General features: G+C 40.8%; 1 protein-coding gene across 1 annotated transcript in view; it reads left to right on the plus strand.

The window, feature by feature from the left end:
* The window catches only part of SPTLC3 (serine palmitoyltransferase long chain base subunit 3), a 129,016-nt gene that overhangs the window by 20,378 nt on the left and 86,625 nt on the right, over positions 1-22,013 (plus strand). Inside the window, 1 exon segment of the mRNA XM_045528394.1 lies at positions 13,235-13,420. Within this exon segment, the coding sequence (XP_045384350.1) occupies positions 13,235-13,420 (186 nt within the window).

The following is a 22,013-nucleotide window of genomic DNA, read 5'->3' on the forward strand; positions in this document are numbered from 1 at the left end:
TAAGTGCAATATCAATCTTTATACCCCAATCAGATGACACATGCCTTGTACCCATCCATGTCTTTGGGCTCAGAAGCTATGATGGCTAAAAAACGCCTGGATCTACTAAGCTGGTTGATTCAGGAGTACAGGTAAAAACCAGTTAGGATTAGCCTTGCTCTTGAAGAGGTCACTTTTTTTCCTACATTATATGTACATGATAAAAAAAATTAATCAGCTAATTATAGCTATAACCATGGATATCATCAGATTATTTTAGAGGCAAAGAAATAAATTGTTGTGGAATCATATTCTCAGTGAATTAGTTGTTTGGAGATAATATATTTATTTTTCACAGAGGCAAAAGGTTTTCGTGGAAACTAAAATAACACGTGCTGCCTTCAGTACATACAAAAGATTTCTGCCAGGGTGTCTGTGTACATTTAACAAAGCATTATCTTGGTGAGGACACATTCTGTCTTCAAAGGCAAGCACCAGATGAACCAGGTTATATGGGGTGACAGGCAGAGGAGCAAGAGAAATAAGTATGTGCAACCACAAGCCAATTCCTAATAAACACACAGAGAAGGGAACAGCAACTGAATCTTTGGCACGTTTCTCCCTTTCTGGGTTGGAAGGCTTTCTGCTTCTGCATGTGGCTGAATAACAGGCCCTGTGTGGTCTAGCATCAGGGGACAGGAAGTTTTGGGTGGGACCTAGGTACAGCAGCTCAGCAACATCAAGGTGCAAGAAGAAATTGGTTCGTTTTGGTTCAGAGAGAAAAATCGCTGTTTGTGATCTAAGTTCAGTACCCTGAGCTCAGCCAAGTGACTCCCAGAACCACATTGCATGTGACTCCAGGAGCCCCACCCTCATAATGACTCATCTGTAAGTCACTGGCTGCCGGCACCATGAAGAAATGCCACAGTGCACACCACACCATGAAGTCAAAACATGTCTCTGTTGCTGGTTTATTCCTGTGAAGTTTAGGAGACTCTATCCTTTTAAATTTCGGGCAGAGGGCCAAAATTCCAGAATCAACGGAGCAAGTTGGCTTCATTAAATTTTCTTTCACAATGGATATAGAAGAGATTTTAAAATGACCAACCACAAATTGCTGTGCATCGTTGAATGTGGGGACTCCCTGAAGATCCATTCTCCACACCACCTTCCACGGTCACTTGTGAAACCTATATCTGATGAGGCTACCATTTGTTTAAACTCATCAGTGGCTTCCCTTGCACCCCTAAAGATTGCAAGGGTGTAACCTTTAACCCGATTTACCAGCCCCGCATAACCTCCCCAGGCCATTCGTTCATAGATTTGTTCATTCATTCATCAAAATTTATTGGACACCTGCTCCATGTCAGACGTTATTCTAGGCTCTGGGATACCACTAGCAATGGACAAAGTCAGTGGAGCCCCTCCCTCCTCCTGAAACTGACATTCAGCCTTGCCCGTCCCTCACTGTCTGTGCCAGCTCCTTCCACTCCCACCCGCTTCTCGCAGTTCCTCAGAAGAGGAAGAAGGCTCTTTATTCTGCTGGAAATACTTTTTGTTCCTGGTAAGCTGCTGCTGATTCTTCAGAACTCGTTTTAAACACCATCTTCTTGGGGAAGGGCTTTCCCTTTCCCTGACCTAGATCAGATCCAAATCCTTTCCACTCCACAGGACACTTACTTTCTCATCATTTCCCTTTTTGTAAGTATTGTTCTGCATCTGCATTTCCATCTAGATCAGGGGTGGGCAACCTTTTCCTGTAAAGGGCCGGAGAGTATTTTCAGCCAGATGATATTCCAGCATTCAGTCTCTGCCACTGTAGCACAAACGCAGCCATAGACAATACGTGAACAAATGGATGTAGCTATGTTCCGATAAAACTTATTTAAAAAATCAGGCCATGGGCCAAAGCTGGCCTGTGGGCCACCACTGGCCAACCTCTGAACAACAAAACTTCCTATGATGATGGAAACGCTCTATATATGTCCTGTGCAGTATGGTAGCCACCAACCTCAAGTGGTTAGTAAGCACTTACGATGTGACTAGTACAATCAAGGATATACAAATCTCTAAATTGATTTCATTTTAACTCTTTTAATTTAAATGTAACTAGACCCATGTGGCCAGTGACAACTGTATTGGACAGCACAGGTCTAGACCATGAAGTCAGGGGCTGCATCCCTCTTGCTCACACAGTGTCACCTGGACCCAGTACAGCAGCTGTCACAGAGTAGGTGCTCATTATATATTTTTGAATGAATGAATGAATGAACAGGTACATGAATATGAAATTAATTGTCAAATCTCTTATTTCGTTTTTACCACTACTATGGCTCTTGATTAGATGTTGTTACTGGCTACTTCTTGCTCTCCTAGCCTTGAAGCGTTATATTTTTGTGTGCACATTTTATCTTCTCACTCACTCATGAGTTCCCTGGGGGTGTGAGCTATGAGGGAGGCCACCTGAGTGATCTTTCCTATGCCTAACACAGGTGCATGCGTATGACAGTCAACCTCCCTACAGAGTGTTTGCAGGTACTAGTATCCACCTGGGAATGAGCAAGACTTGGTGCTATGGCTACTTATTTGTGAAATATGTTCTAATCTGTCATGTCTCAAAGGTCTACCTTTATGCTTCTTTCTGGTTTTGATCCTGGTGTTGTGGAGTTGAAAGATTCCTGCCTTTTCCTGCTTTATAATCTTGGTCAAGTTGCTTCATACCCTTGTGTCTCTCTTATTCAGTGAAGGTAATTCTAATTCTATTACAGCTATCCACCGTCTGTCTCTTAGGAGGATCATGTAAATAAATGGGATCACATCCATACAATCTTTTGAGCCCCTTAGTGATAAGCATTGTTCTCACATGGCATATTATAATTATAATTAAACATGGTGGTAGTTATTCTCAGATATATCAAACCACTGGTTTTATTGTTTTCTCTGGTTTATCAAGCTAACTTAATAAAAGTTCTGTGTTCCTCAAGTGAGCCAGCCGGTTGTAAACAAGATCAAAAGACTGCGACCATTGCAGTGAGGTAAAGGACAGCCATTTAGTTGCAAAGCTGAATTATGTCCAATTGACTTACAGCCCCCACCCTAGCTGCCATCCCAGGTGGGGTCCAGTTTACAAATCTTTCTGCCCTGCATTTCTTCTGTAGTTCTCATAAGGGGGCATTCCAATGAAGGCACACCTTTCTTTCACCACTACCTGGAAAAGAAAGTCTGGTTTCGCCCACCATATAAAGCTTTCCATTACTCAATTCCAGTGGCCTCTATACATCTCATCACCAAGTATGTACCATGCAAGGTCCAGCCAGAGATCTACTCAAGGCCCTATTACCTTAATCCTCCTATCCTGGAAGGTCCTCACCTCTTCTCCCAACTCCCTCCGCCATCCATTCCTTCAGCAGATATTCACTGGACACTCTGCTAGAAACTCTGCTTAGAGCCCGTTCTGCAATCACGTCTTTTCTGTGAATCCTTCATCCACCACTCCAGTTGTACCCAAGTGAAGCCTGTGGCTCTTCTCATGGGCTGCCCTGGCTTGTGGGCTAACTTCTTAGGTTGGGAAGGGGAACGCCAAATCATGGGAAATCAACATAACCTCTCAAGAACTGAACTGGTTCACCAATAGAAAGAAAGAGTTGGAACAGCTAATACAGAAAGAACTTGGCCTCTCAAAAGTTCCATGTTTGTAACTTATCTCTCTCTCTGACTTCTGGAGTCACTGAAGCCTAACACTTGCAGTATACTTTTTTTTTCCATCAGATAACACCTAACCCAAAGACACACTAGATAAATCAAGAATTAAGAATTAAATCTTTGACAGAGTTAATTTTCTGGCTTAAACTTTCCCACATTTAAATTTGAATGTTGGTCAGTCCAGGTGGGTTCTGATACAGAAGTTTCCTTGAGGAAGTAACTGAGTTCTCAGATTTCTTCCAAACCATTTTAAGCGAGGGTTAGAAATGAAAGAATTTTTATAATATTCTTATAGTATGTATTAAGGTAACACTAGGTGTCATAATACATAAGCCACCAAATCTCAATGGCATAACCCAATGCAAATTTATTTCTAACTCATATTAAGTATAATTGGCAATGATAAAAAGTTGAAGGAGTGGGGGTGGTAAGAACTGTTCAACACAGTTGTTCAAAGAACCAGGCTAACAAAGCCCCTGGAATATTTAATATGTAGCTTCCAAGGTGACTTTGGCTATCAACATTCAGTTGGCAACACAGAAAAGAGGCTTTCTGAGCCAGGCATGGAAGTGATATACTTCACTTCTACCCACTTCACACTGGTCAGAACTCCGTCACATGGCCACATCTGTCTGCAAGGGATGTGCAAAATGTAGCCTAAATGTGAGGAAGAAAAAAGGGAAATGGGTTTGGTGAATAGCAAGTCTTTGCCACACCGGACAATAGTGTTAAAATATTTAAAAGATAAGAAATAATGAAAGCTATTATTTTTGCAAGTGATCTTTTATTTTCTGTTCTTTCACTAATGAACAGAAAATATTTATGAAGTTACTTTCACTTTTAAATATTTGAAAAATATTATTGTAATATAATATGGTGAGTATAATGATGGTGTTATGCAGTGAGAACATCTAGCCTGGATCATTGTAGGAAGTGAAGCCAGAACTGGGTGTTAAGGCACACAAAGGGTATCTGTACGTGGTGGGAGAGTTGGAAGGAGAAGACAGTTAGGAAAAAGAGTAGAAAGTGAAGAAATTATTGAAAGGTGACAGCATGAGAAAAGGTTAGGAAGGAATAAAAAGGAAGGTGTGAAGGGAAAGTAGTTTGATGTTCTATAAACAACAAATGGAAGATGGGAAATCAGAGATCAGACAGGTCATTGTCTTCTATACTAAGCTACTTGGGTTTATGCTTAAAACTAACACTTCCCAAAGAGGGTTTTTGTTATGACATAGGTAGATTTATATGAAAGGTGAAAAATATATTTGATATATGTGCTAGGTTTCCCAAAGTTAAATGGGTTTCTCACTTCAGTATTGTTCATAGCACTTAATAAATTGATTCAATCAGCAAATAATATATGAGGCCATGTGTAGACACTGGGGATACAGTGATGAACAAGAAAGATGTCTCCCCTGGCTCTTACAACCTAGCTTTTGGACGATGAAAATCCCCAGGAGAGGGCAGAGGTACATAGATTTTCCAAAACCCTTCTTGCTGCTGGCCGTCTCTAGGGAGCACTTTGAACATGCTGTTATAAATGATGATTACAATTGTGAATTATGCTGCTATGAACATTGAGTGCAGGTGTCTTTTTTATAGAATGTCTTTTTTTTTCCTTTGGGTAAATACCCAGTAGTAGGATTGCTGGATCAAATGGTAGTCCAACTTGTAGTTCTTTAAGGTATCTCCATACTACTTTCCATAGCAGTTGTGCTAGTTTGCAGTCCCACCAGCAGTACATGAGTGTTCCTGTCTCTCCACATCCACGCCAACATTTGTTGTTTGGGGACTTTGTAATATAAGCCATTCTCACTAGCGTTAAGTGATATCTCATTGTATTTTTGATTTGCATTTCCCTGATGATTAGAGATGTTGAGCATTTTTGCAAAGATGTGGAAACCACCCAAGTGCCCATCAATACATGAGTGGATGCCACACCAATTAGGTGTGAATTTACCTGTCTCCTCCTCTCCCCTCCCACCTGCTTGATTTCCAATGAATGTTATTTCCATACGTGCACATAAGTGTTGATCGATTAATTCCAATTTAATGGTGAGTACATATGGTGTTTGTTTTTCCATTCTCGTGAGGGTCACCTTACTTACCAATCAGGACAGGGAACTCACTAACCAATCAGAATGGATTTGGGGCATAAGCAACTTGGATGAATATATACCTGTGTAGTAGATGGCCATCAGTCCCACCTTCTCCCCTGAGGCCCATGAGTCAGCCTTATATTTAGTCTATAATTTTTATCAAATTTGGGGAGTATTTAGCCAATATTTCTTGAAAATTCTTTCTGTTCCTTTCTCCCTGACATCGCCTTCTAGCACTCCTATTATGTGTAAGTTGTCATACTCAATGGTATCCCACATTTTTCAGAGGCCTTGTTCATTTTTCTTTTCATCTTCCCCCCCTCTGGATTCTTTGTGTTTTGGATTGTATAAACTCCATTTATTTATCTGTGCTAAAGTTTTCTGACTTTTTTTTCTTCTACCTTAAATCTACTGTTGAGCTCTTCTAGTAAGTTTTTTGTTTCTGTTATTATACTTTTCAATTCCAGAATTTTCATTTAGTTCTTTTTAATAATTCCTATCTTTTCATTAGTATTTTCTATATGATGAGACATTGTCATCATACCTTCTTTTACTTCTTTCAACATGGTTTCCTTTAGTTCTTTGAACATACATATAATGGCTGCCTTGATGTCTGTACTAAGTCCATGATCCAGGTCCCTCTCATAGGCAGTCTCTATTGCCTGCTTTTCTCTCCCTTTATAGAGGTCACATTTTCCTGTTTCTTTGTATGTCTCCTATTTTTTATTTAAAACTAAACATTTTCAATAATATTGTAGCAACTCTGGTTACTAATCACCCTCCCCAGAGGATTATTGTCATTGCATTTGCTTATTTTTTAGTGATTTGGATGAGCTATTTTCATAAAGTCTATTTACCTCGAATTGTAAAACTTGTAATGTTGCTCATTAGAGGGTGTATCCTTCAGCATGTGTGTTGAAATGACTGGTTTTAGAGAGGCTCTTCATAACTGTCTCTTTCCCTCATCTCTCTGTAAAGCTATCTGCCTTGATTTGGTATCATTCCCAACTGTTAGTCTTCACTTGATTGTTCTCTTGTTTTTGACAATGCCTGGGGCATAAATTGCTTCACAATCTGATCCAATTAAACTAATGATCCTTAGCATGGATAGTTTTTGAGGCCAGTCTTTGAGATTTGTTCTGACCCCAAAATGGCTCTTTTCAGCTCTTTCTCTGGTTCGCTCTGGCTAAACTAACTGTCTACACTTTACCTTGTTGTTTTCGTGGAGATGCTAGTCTCCTCTAAATGGCTTGCCACCAAAGTCTCCATTGTTTTCAAGAGTACCCTCTAGCCTTGAACTTCCATGCCCTCTGTCCCAAATAAAATCGGTTCTCTTAGGGAATGTCTTAGAGCTCTCTGTTCTTAGGGTCTACTCCCCTGGGCAAAGCCACTGAGCCACTGCTTCACAGTTGGCAGCAGGACAGTGGCCTGCCTCTCTAGATATGACATGCTTACTTTATGATCGGGCCTCTGGATGCAGCAGTAGACTCTAGTCTTCTTGGCTTTCCTCTCCCACCATGGAACGTCTATGCTGCTAGTGAGCTGGGGTAAAGATAATTGGGTCCTCACTATTTCCAGCATGCCATGTCTAGTATAGAGTCTTCACCCTAAGAGTGGGTGTTCATTGGAGGAAGTGAACCCTCAACCTCTCAGCCACACTTGCATGGAATTTAGCCTCTGCAAAACAGAGCTGGGGGGCAATGAGAAATTCTGGCAGTTTGCCCCTCTAAAGAAAATATTATATCCTTGGCCTGGAGCAGGGGAGAGGGAGCCCCATCTTCTTGGTCATACCTGCTCAGAGTAGAACTTTGTACATGCTGAGCTAGTTGGTGGAGGGGTGGAAGGAAAGAGTAGGTTATGGCTCAATGCCACAGACTCTCACTGTTCTTTTTTGATATTTAGTAGATTTTATTTGAATAAATGTTTCTTCATTTGCTAAATCCCCTTAAGACAATATCCAAATACTTTAAGAAGTTCTATTTTTATAGTTTTTCCCAGTTACGATTTTTTTTTACTGTGAAGAGGGCTTATGGAGCTCTTCATGCCACCATTAGGAAAATGATCTCCCCTTCCATAGATTTTTAACCAGCTCCCATATTTGAATACAGTATAATATTTAGAATAAGTCTCTTATTCCATATGATTCACAGTGGTTCTGTGTCCCTGCTCAAAACCTAACTGCTACAATGTAGGCAGAGACTCATTCCCAAAATGCCAGTATCCTTGGAGGTTTGTGTTCTCTCTCAGAGGAGAATCTCTGAGCAGAGTACCTCAGAGGAGGAGCATCTATGCCAGCTCATGATCATAAAGTGGAAAACTCTGCATATGCTCCACTTCAGAAAGGAACACAACTCTCGCTTTAGCTCCATTGCTCTAGGTTTCCTTTGGCATTTCATCATCCCAGATCCAATCTTATCCCCCAACTTCCTGTCGTTGTAGAGAGACCAAAGCCTGAAAGCCTTCTCTTCCCACTCATTCTCATCTTGACTTTCCATTCCAAAGACTGACCCAGCAGCGTAATGAAATGTGCCATGTTACATGGGCCGCCTCCGTCTGAAAACAAAAGTGTGCTTGTGAATGGGTGGTGAATCTGCAGCATTAACTCGGTTTTAAATGTGCTCATCCTTTTTTATCATACCCCAAGGAACTAGAGCAGAAAACTTGGAGCACAAGTTTTTCAAAGTGCTACTGAGATAGTCTGTGTCCTTATGGTCAGGATAGTCACGTGTGCTCTTCATCTCGTCTTTCTCAAGGAGCTTTGCTCCAGGAATTATATCTCTTACCTTTCCCTACAATTATCCTTAATCTGTTGGGTATGTTTCTCAGCTCCTATATAAACTCAATATTTTTTTATTGCAAAATAAGTATCTCCTCTATTAGTAACCAAGGCTGCCACCTTCCTCGTCCCCTTCTCTACCACAATTCTTTAATAAGGCACAGCTGCCTGCCACATTGCCTCCACTGTCCCTCTCTCCTTAAATCCCTGCAGTCTGATAAAACTGCAGGGACAACAGGCTGATAAAATCACTTGCTCAAATTTTCTTATAAGAGTCCCCGTATACAATAGTCTTGTTGAACTTCAGTATCTCAATCTCCCACTGCTCTTCCCCCTTGAGCCGCCCACCTCTTCCTCCCCTTTCCCATTTGCTTTCACCCTGTGCGTAGGTATTGACCAAGGCTACCTATCTATCCATGTTCTCTCTCTCTCTCTCTCTCTGTATACATACAGGGAACATACATATGTGTGTGTGTATATACACATATATGTTCTTTCTTTTCTTTCTCAAATAGTCCTCTAAAAACAGCAGCATCCACTCTAACAGTTTGGTCTATCCTTCTGTTTAGAAGATTTAATTAAAATCCTAACACTTAATGAGGTTCTGTGTTGTGGCAGGTACTTTGCATATGTTATCTCATTTAATTTTCAAAACAGACTTCCCAGCCCCATTTTATGTTGGAGACATTTGAAGCCCAGAGAAGTTAAGTGACTTGTACAAGGTCACACAGTCAGCAAAGGAAAGTGCCTGGATTTGAACCCAGGCAGTCTGATTCCTAAGCAAGCCCTCTCCACTGTTATGCTCTACTTCTCGTCAAGGCCAGGTCCAACTGAACCTCCTTCAGGAAGCTACTCCTGACCACTTAATGGGATATGGTTCCTCCATTTGTGGCATCCTTCTGACATTCACATTTTGCTCTATGTTGTGGTCATTTGTGCCCACAACGCGCGCACACACACGCACACACACACACACACACACACTCACACACATGCAACCTTATTGCACTATCAGTTCTGGGACAAAAAAACTGTACTTATTGATTTCACGTAGCCCAGGACAGTGCATAGCAGGCAGACAGTAAAAGAGCTGCCAAATTCAATAGAAGAGTAATGGTCTGGAAAGGTGGGTCCTCCCAGCACGATCCAGCACCCTGTTTGTTTCCAGATATGACAGGAAGTGAAGTAAACAAACCCAAGAGTGTCACCGTGTACCAAATCACTAGGTACACTGGACAAGGTGGCTCAGGGTCTATTTATTTTCAAGGCTGTGAAAGAAAAGGCAGAACAAGCCAAAGGACATGACAGATCACAATGCTGTGTCTGCAGCAATAAGAAGTGCTTAATACATGCAAAGTTATTAAGCAAGATTTTATGCTTCACTTACTTTGATAAGACAAAACCTCATATTTCAAAATAACTACCCAGCACCAGATTGAGAAATCTTCCCTGACAAGTGCCACTGACTTCAATTTTAAGTAAAGGAATATAGTGAGTGAGTTACTATCCATCTGTTAAGGAAGACCTGTGCATTTCCAGATAAATTTTTTTCTCCATGGAGATATCTCATTTTCCCTCTGCCAAATAAATTTAATTAAATGACATTATATTAAATTAAAAATTTACCAATTTATGTGAAAGAGAGGAAAGTAGACATGGGTTTGGGCTGATGGACATTGTTGAAAATTTCTCCTTGGTGTTATAACTTTCTTCCAGAACAAATCACAGGGGCAAATAAATTGTTACACAGGCCCAGCCTGTGAAACCAACTGAGGATTTTGTTTGCATCTAGGTAGACCATCTGGGGTGTCCACTGCAGGCTTGCCTCAGAGCCAATTCAAGCAGAAACTGCCCAGGGATTTTAAGAGAAATGCTCTCTTGATTTGGCCACATATGGGGCTCAGAAATGGATATGGTGCCAGGAGAGGAGAACAGGAAAACCTGCTGTTTATTATGGGCGGGACTTGAATGTCCTTGAAGTTTCACCCATTACATACACCCATACAACTTAGCCATCCTCTGAGTCAGCAAAGGGATTTTCCTGTGAGCAGGTTAAATCGCAGTTCTGTGGTCACCCACCCTGGATTCCTTTTACTCACTTTTTCTGGGATACCAGAAAAGCCCTGTGTCTCAAAATTCTGTCCCAAGTCTACTGTTCTTCCTTCTTTATCATTTGTCGCTCATCATATTCACCTTCAACCACAACTTAAACCACGGTTCATGGTAGTTGGCTCCCGGATTCTCTACTCTACTCAGGGCCTTCCTCTGTTCTTGCATCCCTAACTGTTGGGAACAATCCCATTTCTGCCAGCGATCACCACTCCAACGTGGCATGTCCCCTACAGACTCGCTGCCTTCCCTCCAATAAGAAACCCTCCTTTGACTTCCCTCCTTCTTCTTATCAACAATACCATAAGGCTCCTTGCAGATATTTTTCATTTTCCTCTTCCTTGGTCTCATATCTAAACAGTCATAAAGTTTCATCATGTCCTTTTTCATGAGGATGTCAGTCCCTTTTGCTAGAGTCTGGACAAATCCAGCAAGGAAGTCAATGTTGTGTCCCCAGGCTGTGGAAGGATGCAGGAGGTGGATCTTAACTGAGTGAGGAAGTCACCTGGAATGCTGGAGACCAATCTAGTCCAAAGGTCAAGTGCAGAGCAGAGCAGAGAAGTAAGCCAAAAGTTGGCACTAGGATAGGAAGATCAGGCATCTGTCAGACTACATGACTTGCGTAAAGGCATTAGAGGGAGGAGGAGAAGGAGCTGGGTCTGTCTTGATCATCTTTGAATTCCCAGAGCCTAGCACGTTGTGTGCTCGTGGCAGGCACGCAGTAAATGCCCTATATACAAGGCAAAATTATAACCTCTCATTTACCTTTTACCTTGTACGCAGCAGTGCTCTCTCATTTTCATTATGTAGCTATCAGATGGTGTTTGGGAAAGACACATTAGATAGGAACAACATCCATCAGTGTTAGTTTTGGGTTATTTCTCCATTGTGTCAGGTTAGTTAGAGGTAACCTGACACAATGGATAAATACGGAGGCAGGGAATTTAAATATTTAATAATATTTTGTGTTGTTTTGACTTAAGAATTCAAATGTTAGATGTCATTATAAAAAGGCTTTTAAAAATTGCTTTAAAAACAAATAATGTAGAGATCGAAAATATCCATCTACCAGGTTGATTTTTTTTTCATCTATTTTGTGGGTTGGGATAAAATTTCTAGTGACTAAATCACACAGAGTTTCTCAAACTGCTGCATCTCAAACAATGCAGAGGAAATTATATACTCTGGAAAACCGTGTTGATTGAGGTGATGGCAAAGGCTATGAGAATAGCAAAAATGGTATTTCTAATTAACATGATATAATAAATCATTCCAAATATATATAATAAACTAAATTAATACATTAAGTATTAGCAGACATTTGACAATTTCTTGCAAATCACTAGCAGTTATATATTCCATGTGGTCAAAACACTTTTTATGGATCGTCTCATTAAGAAATGGGGAATCTGCAAATTGACTTATATTTATTAAATGAAATGATGAATGAATGTATAAATATTTATTGACTAAACTTTAAATATTAGCATTAGATATAATTTATTTAATAACCCATTGAGTAAATATTGATGGAGCTACTATGGGCACATCAATTAAACGGTAACCAAATGGTTTTACGCTAAAAATCTACTTTCCACTGGAATGTAAAAATTTTTAAATTTTTTGTATTAAAAATATTCAACAGTTGTTAGCATTTTCCCAAAGTTGCTTTATATATATGGGCAATTTTGACAATGTTACACATATATGCAATTTGAAAGAATATTTATATGCAATTTGAAAGAAAATTACAGCTGTCATAACACTTCACCACTTCACCATGCATTAACGACGATTGAAACATTCTCTTACATAATTATAATATTAATATCATTTCTAACAAAAATAATAATTCTTTAATAAGGTTATTTATAGTCCACACTTGGATTCCCACAGTTGTTCAAAATATGTCTTTCACCTGGTTTTTGCTGTGCATTTTCTTGTTTCTCTTAAGACCTCTCTACACCTTTTCTTTTATGAGAAATGGGACTTTTTGAAAAGGCCAAGGCAGTTGTCATATAGAAAATCGGACATTTTAGATTATCTAGTTGTTTTCTAATAAATCACTTGCCATGTTCCTCTATCCCAATATTTTTTGTAAAATGGAAGTTATATATAATAGTTTGACTAAGTTCAGGTTAAATGTTTCATAGGTGATGCTGTGTATTGAAAATTTTAGTATGATAAGAGTGGCTGGTTGCTCCAACATTGTTGATGTAATTTGATCACTTGGTTAGGGTAATGGCCCCAAGTTTTTGATTAGGAAGTAAGCTATGAGGTCATACTTTAGCATCTAGCAAACACTCTATTCCTCATTAACTTTTCACCTAATGGTTTGAACATCTGTTGAAAATTTTTGCTTGAATCAATTATTTCATTAGGAACTGTAAAACAAAATTTACATTTCTAATTACCCCCTCCAATGATCAGTATCCAATTTTTCCAAGCACCCATTACAATCTTAAATATGTTACTTAAGATTTCAAAGGCTGAAAGTCCAAAATGTTAAGTATCATAGTATATTTGTAATGGGAGAGTGCTAACCTTGGATTTTCTTTTGTGTTTTCAGCAAAATGGGAAGACACATATTTATGAAAAGCGCATTGTTGAATCCTTCGAGGAAGCACCTCTTCATGTTATGGTATTCACTTACATGGGATATGGAATTGGAACCCTGTTTGGCTATCTCAGAGACTTTATGAGAAACTGGGGAATAGAAAAGTGCAATGCAGCCATAGAACGAGAAGAACAAAAAGTACGTATGTGCACCTTCCTGAATCTTTGCCAATGCCTGTCCCTGTTTAAAGTGTCCTCAGAAGTAGTGATGCAGGTACTGACACTAGAAAGAATGAGGTGCTCAGGAAGAATTGAGGGTAAATTCTATTTACCTCCACTCCCTAAACCCTATTCTCTGTGTGTTCATGGACCGCATTCTACAAATATTTATCGAGCAACCACTATTTGCCAGATACTGAATTAAGGGTTTTCCCACACACATAATACTTAATTTTTATAACAACCCCATCAGATAGATATTAAAACACCATTTTAAAGAGGAAAACATCAAAATATAAGAGCAAAGATACCTAGGCAGGACTGTACTCACCTGGCCTTCTAGTTACAAGTTGAGAAGTATTGACACTCTATCCCGAAATAGAAAAGTGCCTCTGAGTGAAGTGGGACATTTTTATTTCATCTAGGTCAGGGTTTCTCAACTTGGACACTAATGATAATTTGGACTGAGTAATTCTTTGGTGTGGGAGGCTGCCCTGTGCATCATCCCTGGCCTCTACACATTAGGCCAGTCATTAGCACCTACAGACACACGCATACACACATACACACACACACACACACACACACACACCTGCGACAACCAAAAATGTCTCCAGACATTGTCAAATGTCTCCTGGGGTGCAGAATCACCCATGGTTTAGAACCACTCATCTAGGTACTTTTGATAGTTAACCTATAAAAGTCTACATCATGTCTTTTTTTGCACAGAGCTGGAGGGCAACCTGGAAAATATTTAGAGATCTGCAAAGATCTTGCATTGTATTAACAAATTTTCCAAGTTGGTTCAAAGGATTTATGATGTGCTGAATCTCTTTTTTCCAAAAATTACTTTGGAATACTATGAATATGAACATGAGTCATCCCATATGATGGAGCCTTGAACACATGTAAACAAATAACATAGATGAGACATAAACTTCAATGTAATAAGACAACCTCAAATCCTGTAACTTAGTGACCAGTACCCATGACAAGATAAACACTTATTAAAGTGACACACCCATGAAAAAAATTGTGCAGAATACTTATTTTGGAATTGCTTTAGGTCAAGAGTCACCTTCAGAAAAAAAATCATACCCAGCTTTATTATTATAATCCCTCTAAACTTTAGCAAGTATTTGAGCATATGCTCTATCCCAAGTAATGGGTACTAATATTTATAGAAGAAAAGACAGGTCCTGCCATCAGAGATTTTGAAGTCTGGTGTACAAACAGACTCATGAACAAATCATGCCCTAATCATCGATGATGGGAAGGAAGGTGATGTAGGTCACAGGGCTCTGTGTCCTGTGACTCCCTTAGGGAGTCAAGGAGCCATGATGCTGGGGCTCAAATGGTGAGCAGGAGTTTGCCAAGTAAGCAAGGTTACAAAAGAGGACATGCTCAAAAGAGAGCACTGCTTGTACCAAGGCATATGTTAATTCACTAATCAAGTGAAATTTTTTTTAAGCATGTAAGTTGTGCCAAGCACTGTGCTATCATCTGGGAATACAAGATTAGCCAAGGTGGACACAGTTCCTGCCCTCAAAGAGCTAACCATAATAAAGCAACAGAATTTGATAAGGCACAGTAGAGATAAGTAGATGGCACTATGAAAGCAAAGAGAAATGTCTAATGTGGACTTGGTGTTCAATGAAAGCTTCTGGAAGAAAGAGAAGTTAAATTGAAATATGAAAGCTGAAGAGTAAGTAGTAAGGCAACGGTTGAGTCAAGATCTGGGGAAGGAGTCTTTAGGAAGAGGGAACTTGGTACAAGATGGTCTAGAGGTAAGAGAAAGCATTGTGCATTCAAGGAACCAAGGAATTCCAATGACCAGAGTGTCATGAATGAGAGTGGGAGTACGTGGGAAGAAAGACTGCTTGACTGTAATGGGTTTTTATAAGCCATAGACATTTATTATAAGAACAATGGGAAAGCATTGAAGAATTTCATGTGAAGCAATGCAGATTTGCAGATTAGAAAGATTATTCTCTCTGTCCTATGAGAAATGGATTGCAGAAAGACAACATAGAGACCAAAAAACAAATCAAAAGGCTAATGCAGATATGCAGGTTAAAAAAAAATCTAGATGAGATAGCCTGGCTGGGACCAGAGTGGTGACAATAGGGGTGGTGATAAGAGATAAGGCCAAGAGATGTTTAAGAGGTGGAGTTAGAGATGGAATTAGGAAGATGGACAAATCAAAGGCCACACCTGGCTTTGTCACTTGGGTGGCTGGGTAGTAGAAGGTGGTGTCATTCATTGGGGTGGGGAATAGAAGGGAAAGATCCTGTTGGAGGGAGAAAATCGTCAATTCATTGTTTGACAAATTGAGTTTGAAGAACTGCCAGCTAAACTTAAAGGTCTGGACTTTCAGAGTAAAGTCTTAGAGGGATATTGTGGCATCTTCAGTATATCGTTAGCATATCAATATGAATCAAAGCCATAGAATAGACAAGATCTCCCAGGGAAAAAAAGAGATGGGGGGAGAGGGAGAAGAGAATGAAGAACAACAAAGAATTTAATAGATGGCAGAGATGGAATCCCAATTCAAGACTAGAAGCAAAGTGACAAGAAAGAAAGTTTGCAATAGTATAGGAAAGAGATTATGTGTGTTTGAACTAGGGAACATGTGAATGGAATGAAAGGGGAAATAATTATGGAGATATTTAGGAGGTATCAATAAATCTTGGTGGCTGAGTGTATAGAAGATAAGATAGAAGAAGGAAAACAGGGCAGTCTCAAATTTCCAGTTTGGGCAGATGCGTGGATGGCAATGTCACACTCATCACAATGGAATGGTCCTGTATTAGCAAAAAGATGGCCACAGATACAGCTTTGAGGACATAAAGGTTCTTGAATGATAAAGAATATAGAAACAGTAGAATCAAGCAGGGGAAAATCCAGCGTGCTCCCAGAGATGCAGGATTCCCCAGTCCTAGCAGAGCTGGTGGTGAAACTGGAAAGCTGAGATTAGAAAAGGATTCCTCCTGGCTATTTTCACAATGATCTCACCAGCTGGACTGTTCTAGAGGCTGTTATCACCAATCTGCCAGCTCACCAGGTACAAATAACTAGCACACAGTAAATCAGCCCATTTCAGAGTATTGGGACAAAGGGTGAATCAAATGTCAACTTCTCAAGCGTGGAATTTCTTGTCAGGCTTAGGTTTTAGATCTGCAATCCATCTGCTAACCTGAGTTTCAATACGTTTGCTCTTTTAAACTAGCAGTTCTAGTCTTCTTGGTTTTTCTAAAGCAATTTCTATATTTCATCCAGAAAAAAAAAAAGTACACATGACAAGTTGTTTCCCAGGAAGCCTACTCCAAGATGGTGGCTTTGAATGCAAGGCTATTGGGGTGTGCTCCTGGGATCCATGCCTGTGAGGCAGAGAAGGAAGCAACATGGGGTGGGAAAGAAGAGGGGAACAGAAAGGGGATGGAGTGAGTTGAGATGATGCAGACCCAGCAAAGCCCTCAGCTAACCACACAGGGAGCTCTGGAGATGGGAGTGCCTTCAGAATCGCTCTGAACTGAGCGAGGTGGGCTGGACCTTTCAAATTCTGCAGAGGGGATCTTGGTTGAGAAAGATCCCTTCAGGCCCAGGCAATCCTCAGAGAGTTGTTACCCTCCAGTGCTCCCGGCAGTGAGGGGAATGGGAGCTTCAGTCCAAAATGATGGGCTAAGGACAACCTATATTTATATTTTGCCCCTCTTGCTACAAGAACTGCTTGAATCACCCCACGGGAGGAAGGCATTGCATTAAAGAAATCACTAATTTATATCTCTTTACAAAATAAATGCTTTCCACCCTGTCTGATCTCCAGGAGGCAGAGAACATCAGTCACTCACTCACCTTGGAAGGCGTGCCCTTCTATGGCATCCCTTTTACTTGAGCCCCTTTAGAGATTTAGACCTTTTCAGCTTAACAGGTTCTAATTAACTGCAGTCACTTTATTCTTTTTGATGGGACTTGGTCATTCCCCACCCTGTCTATGGACTGACAGTTTATCCTTTTAATACCACTCCCTGCCCCATACTTCTGACAGTATCCTTGCTTTGTGTAAATAAGCTGAGGCACATCTTGAAGTCTCTTGCCCAAAACATAGAACATACTACTTTCCCTGACCCCCTGGTTCTTTTTAGCATAAATGAGCATTATTCAATTCTAAAAGCTGGTCACTGGGAGTGCAGAACACACTGTCCCACAAGACAAACCAGCCACGGGCAAAATGACACCAGAAAAGACAGCACTTTCATGAAGTGGTGGTGGAGAAGAATAATTATGTTTTTCATAAAGATCACAAATGGATGCTCTTATTTCCATTTTTACTCTTTTACTCTACCTTCTTTCTTTTTCTTAATCAAATATAAGAATTTATTAATTCAGTTTCCCCAGTTTTTTCTTTCACCATGATGACTTCTCTCATACCAAACCATCCATTCAAACTAAAGTGTTGCCTCCACTTTATAATTCTCTATTTGATTTTTCCTATCTTTGATTTCTAGTCCCAATACCCTGAAATTGACTCCAAAACATAAAGGCCCTGAGAATCCTTTCTCAATGATGTAATAGTCCAACTTCACAAAATCCAGAAGAATATATCAGCAAATGTAATCGATTAATGTCAAGTATCATCAGAGACTTAAATAACTTTAAACACAGCCCATTCTACAAGTTCATATTTCTCAGGTTCATATGGTCCCAATATCGAACAGATTGTGCAAATCCCAATAGAACATGGCACCAATCTGGTATAAAACATTTCAGTTGCAATTCTGTGTTCACATTAAACCCAGATAGTCCCTAGTATCTCTACAAGTAAATCCCACATATTTGTGGCCCATCCCCAGAGACTTTTACTCCCACCTGAAACAAAGAGGGTTCAGCAAGTTGTAGCTGTAGGAAATTTTAAGACAAATATCTAAATGTTTGCATAAATTCAAACTTGTTCTTTTGCATTCACATTTTGCATCCTGGGGCAACAATAGCAGGATTAGCCCAGAGGAACTTTCTTCTAAGGATGGGGTCCATTAAGGTCGCTGGGTGTGAAGTACGGTCTTGTCCAAGGCAAACAGACAGCCCAGGCATTGGTCTTCCTGTTTGGACCTGCTTGGATCCAAACTCAGAGAGTTTCATTGGGGTATCCCTAGGAACTTAATATATTAGCAGCAGCTTGTGGGATAGAAATATTAAACCATTTTTTCATAACGTTGGCTACCTTCTGGAATCACTGAGAACCTTTAAAATACCTGGGCTTTACCCATAGATATCCTGATTTAATTGCTTTGTGGTACACCCTGGGTGGTGGTTGGAGGCAGAAGGGGGAAGGTCATACAAACTTTCCAGGAGGTTCTAATTTGCATATAAAGTTGCAAACCAATGTTTTAGAGCAATGCTTCTGAAACTTTACTGTGCACACAAATTATCAGGGGGGTCATATTAAAATGCAGATTCTGCTTCAATAGCTTTGGGTGGGGCCAAGATTCCGCAGCTATAAACAAGCTTCCCGGTGAAGCCAATGTTGCTGGTCCAGGGAGTATATGTTGATTCTTCTCACCAGTATCACCTGAGAGTTTGTTAGCACTCTCAGACCTACCCAGTCCGACACTTCTGAAGCGGCATCTTTATTTTATCATGATCCTCAGATGATACGGACACACATTAAAGTTTGAGAGACACTACTATTCTGGAGGTTCTCAATTTGAAGTCCAATTAGCACCTGTGTTCAAGGGGCAGCAGCACCATCCCTTGATGCCTGCGGGGTGTTCATTTCCTTTCCTATGCATGGGTATCCTACCGTCAGTTCCATGAAATGCAGTCCCAGCCCACCTGTACTTTATAATGGTAGCCCTTGGAAGTTAAGTACTATAGAATAGCAGCTGATAACACCAGATCAGTGCTTCTCGACCTTGGCTATACATCAGAATCAGCTGGTCTGCCCCAGGCAGGTGTCATTATGAGCTTTCTCCCTCCAGTACTGCCTAACATCTCCCTTACCCAACCCCATCCCTGGAGCCTGTAATCCCTTGATTTTAAACTCTTTCCATTCTCCTGTGCTCTCCTTTGTTCTCTTTTCCTTCCTTCTATCCAGAGGAAAGTTCATGAGCTTTGATACTTCCTCAATTTGACCCCCCCCCCACCCCGCCCCATGCTGACTGGTCTCCTTTCAAATTCAAGATCAGGAGCCTCAACATGGCCCTCGGAGCTGCCTGCCAATCACACTACATTACCTTAGTACATTGAGTCACAGGCTCCACTAGATGACGACTTCCTGCTTTCTCCTTTACCTTCACACCTCCAACACTTCTTGGCCCTCCTGACTTCCAGTTAATAATATTGCTTCTGTCTGCTAAAGAAAAAAACAAATCAAGCTTTTAAAGAATTAAAGTTAGTTTTATTTAGATGTCATACTGAAAACTGTAAGACCAAGGCCTACAGCCCAGGAGCAGTCCTTTCGGGAGGTTTTATCAGACTGCTCCAATTCAGCATTTCAGTTCACAGCTAATATACAGGCGGTAAAGATTTGGTACTTGCAAAACCACTTCTAAGTTTGGGTAAAAGAGTCCATTGGGTTATAGTTTACAGAAACATAATCACTAAGCCCGTCAGACATCATCTTATATGTAAGGTTAGGATCATTTACTTTTTAAGGAAAACAGCGACTCAGGCAAGAGACATGGGGAGCTGTGTGCTCTATGGCTGCAGCCCCAAACCCTGGGCCTCAGAGCTCTGCTGCCCTCCTGCGGGGAGTGTAGCTAACTCCCCGTGAACTAATTCTTAGGCTCAACACCCTCCTCCCCTTCAGTGTCTTCCATGAAACTTAGGAAAGGAGAGGCACACAGCAGGAGGGTGAGCAGAGGGCGAGCGAGCAAAGCTTCCTCTGTATTTACAGCTGCTCCCCATCTCTTGCACCACTGCCTGAGCTCTCTGCCCCCGCCTCCCATCTGTGGAAAACTTGTCTTCCATGAAACCAGTCCCTGGTGCCAAAAAGGTTGGGGACCACTGCTCTATGGTGTTTTGTCTTCAAAGCATGTTCAGAGTCAGGGGCTTTGTGAAATCATCCTGGCAAGCAGAAATGAGCAAACTTCGCTACTTTGTCTCCCACATGCCAATTTCACTGAGAAAATACAAAAAAGTCAGAACTTCCACCCACTGACTCCACCACCCACTTCCCTGCATCTGACAACACCTACTTGGCCTTCCACCTGTTACCGTGGAGGAAGTGACTGGGCTCCTATCTAGGCCAAGACTTCCACTTGTGCACTAGGTTCCATTCATCAGTAATCACTCAGCCTTGACACGCCCAAAACTGTGTGTTTGAGTTTCCCCTCCAAACCCATGCCTTTCACAATCTCCAGATTATTAAATGGAAATACCACCAGCACAGGTGCTCTAGACAAAACCTCAGAGTTACCCTGACTCGGCTCTTTCTCTTGCACCCAAAGTCAATCTTCCAGAAAATCTTGTATTTTTTATCATACCACTTCTTACCACTCCTGCTGCCTCCAGCTTTGTCCACACCACCGTCTTCTCTGACCTGGACGTACCCTGCTTCCACCCTCACACCCCGCAGCCTCTTCTCAATTAACTAATGTGATTCTTTTAAATCCTAAGTTAAGTCACAGCACATGTCTGGCCAGACTCTTTAATGCCTTCCCATCTCCCTTCAAGTAAGAGCCAGAGCTGGCTGAGGCTCTGCAGAACACAGCTCCCCCTTCTGTCTCTACCTTCATCCATTCTACTCCTGTTCGCTCTCTCACACTGCTTCAAATACTGGGACCTCCCTGCTCTTCCTTGAGCACCACCTGCACATGCCTACTCCAGGAATTCTACACTTGCATATCCCTCTGCCTGGAATGGTCCTCCCTGAGGTATCTGCATGGCTCACTTTTTGACTCAAGTATCACCCAGAAACCAATAACTTTAAATGCAGCAGAAATCACCAGCCAGTGAAATTGCCAATCTCTGCCACCAGGCTTGGACCCAAATATCTTCTGGCTACAAAACTAATCCACTGGCACAGGGGTGAAGATTTTCCACAATTGCTTCTGGCAGAGCATGTGCCACAGTCTGGGAAGACGACTCCAAAATATCATAGTTCTAGATAATCAGTAAAATCAGATCACAACCTCTCGCAGTGAATACTTAGAGGCCAAACTCACAGGCTAATCTATGATAGTAGGAAGGGTTGGTTGATTTTGTTGAGTGGAGCTGTGCTAATGTGTATTAACTAGTACAAAACCAACCTGTGAAATGGATGGGTTATGACAAGCCCTAACGAAGAGCCACTTCTTAAACTCATGTGTATTTTTCTCTTTCTTTTTTATTATGGAAATAATGCACAAAAGCACATCTTTGTGCATCCGTCCTGTCCCTTTCATGTACTTGACCACACTTACTTATGTTCATTTGTACTTACCCTGTCCTTTACAGAATCATATCGTACATCTTGTGACTTACTTTTTTATTTACCTAATTACATATCTGAAGGTCTTTACATGCCAATATGGGAATTTTTTTATTTCAGCATATTACGGGGTACAAATGGTTAGGCTACATATATTGCGTTT

Source organism: Lemur catta, chromosome 17 (assembly GCF_020740605.2).
Source record: "Lemur catta isolate mLemCat1 chromosome 17, mLemCat1.pri, whole genome shotgun sequence".
NCBI classification, from domain to species: Eukaryota; Metazoa; Chordata; class Mammalia; order Primates; family Lemuridae; genus Lemur; species Lemur catta.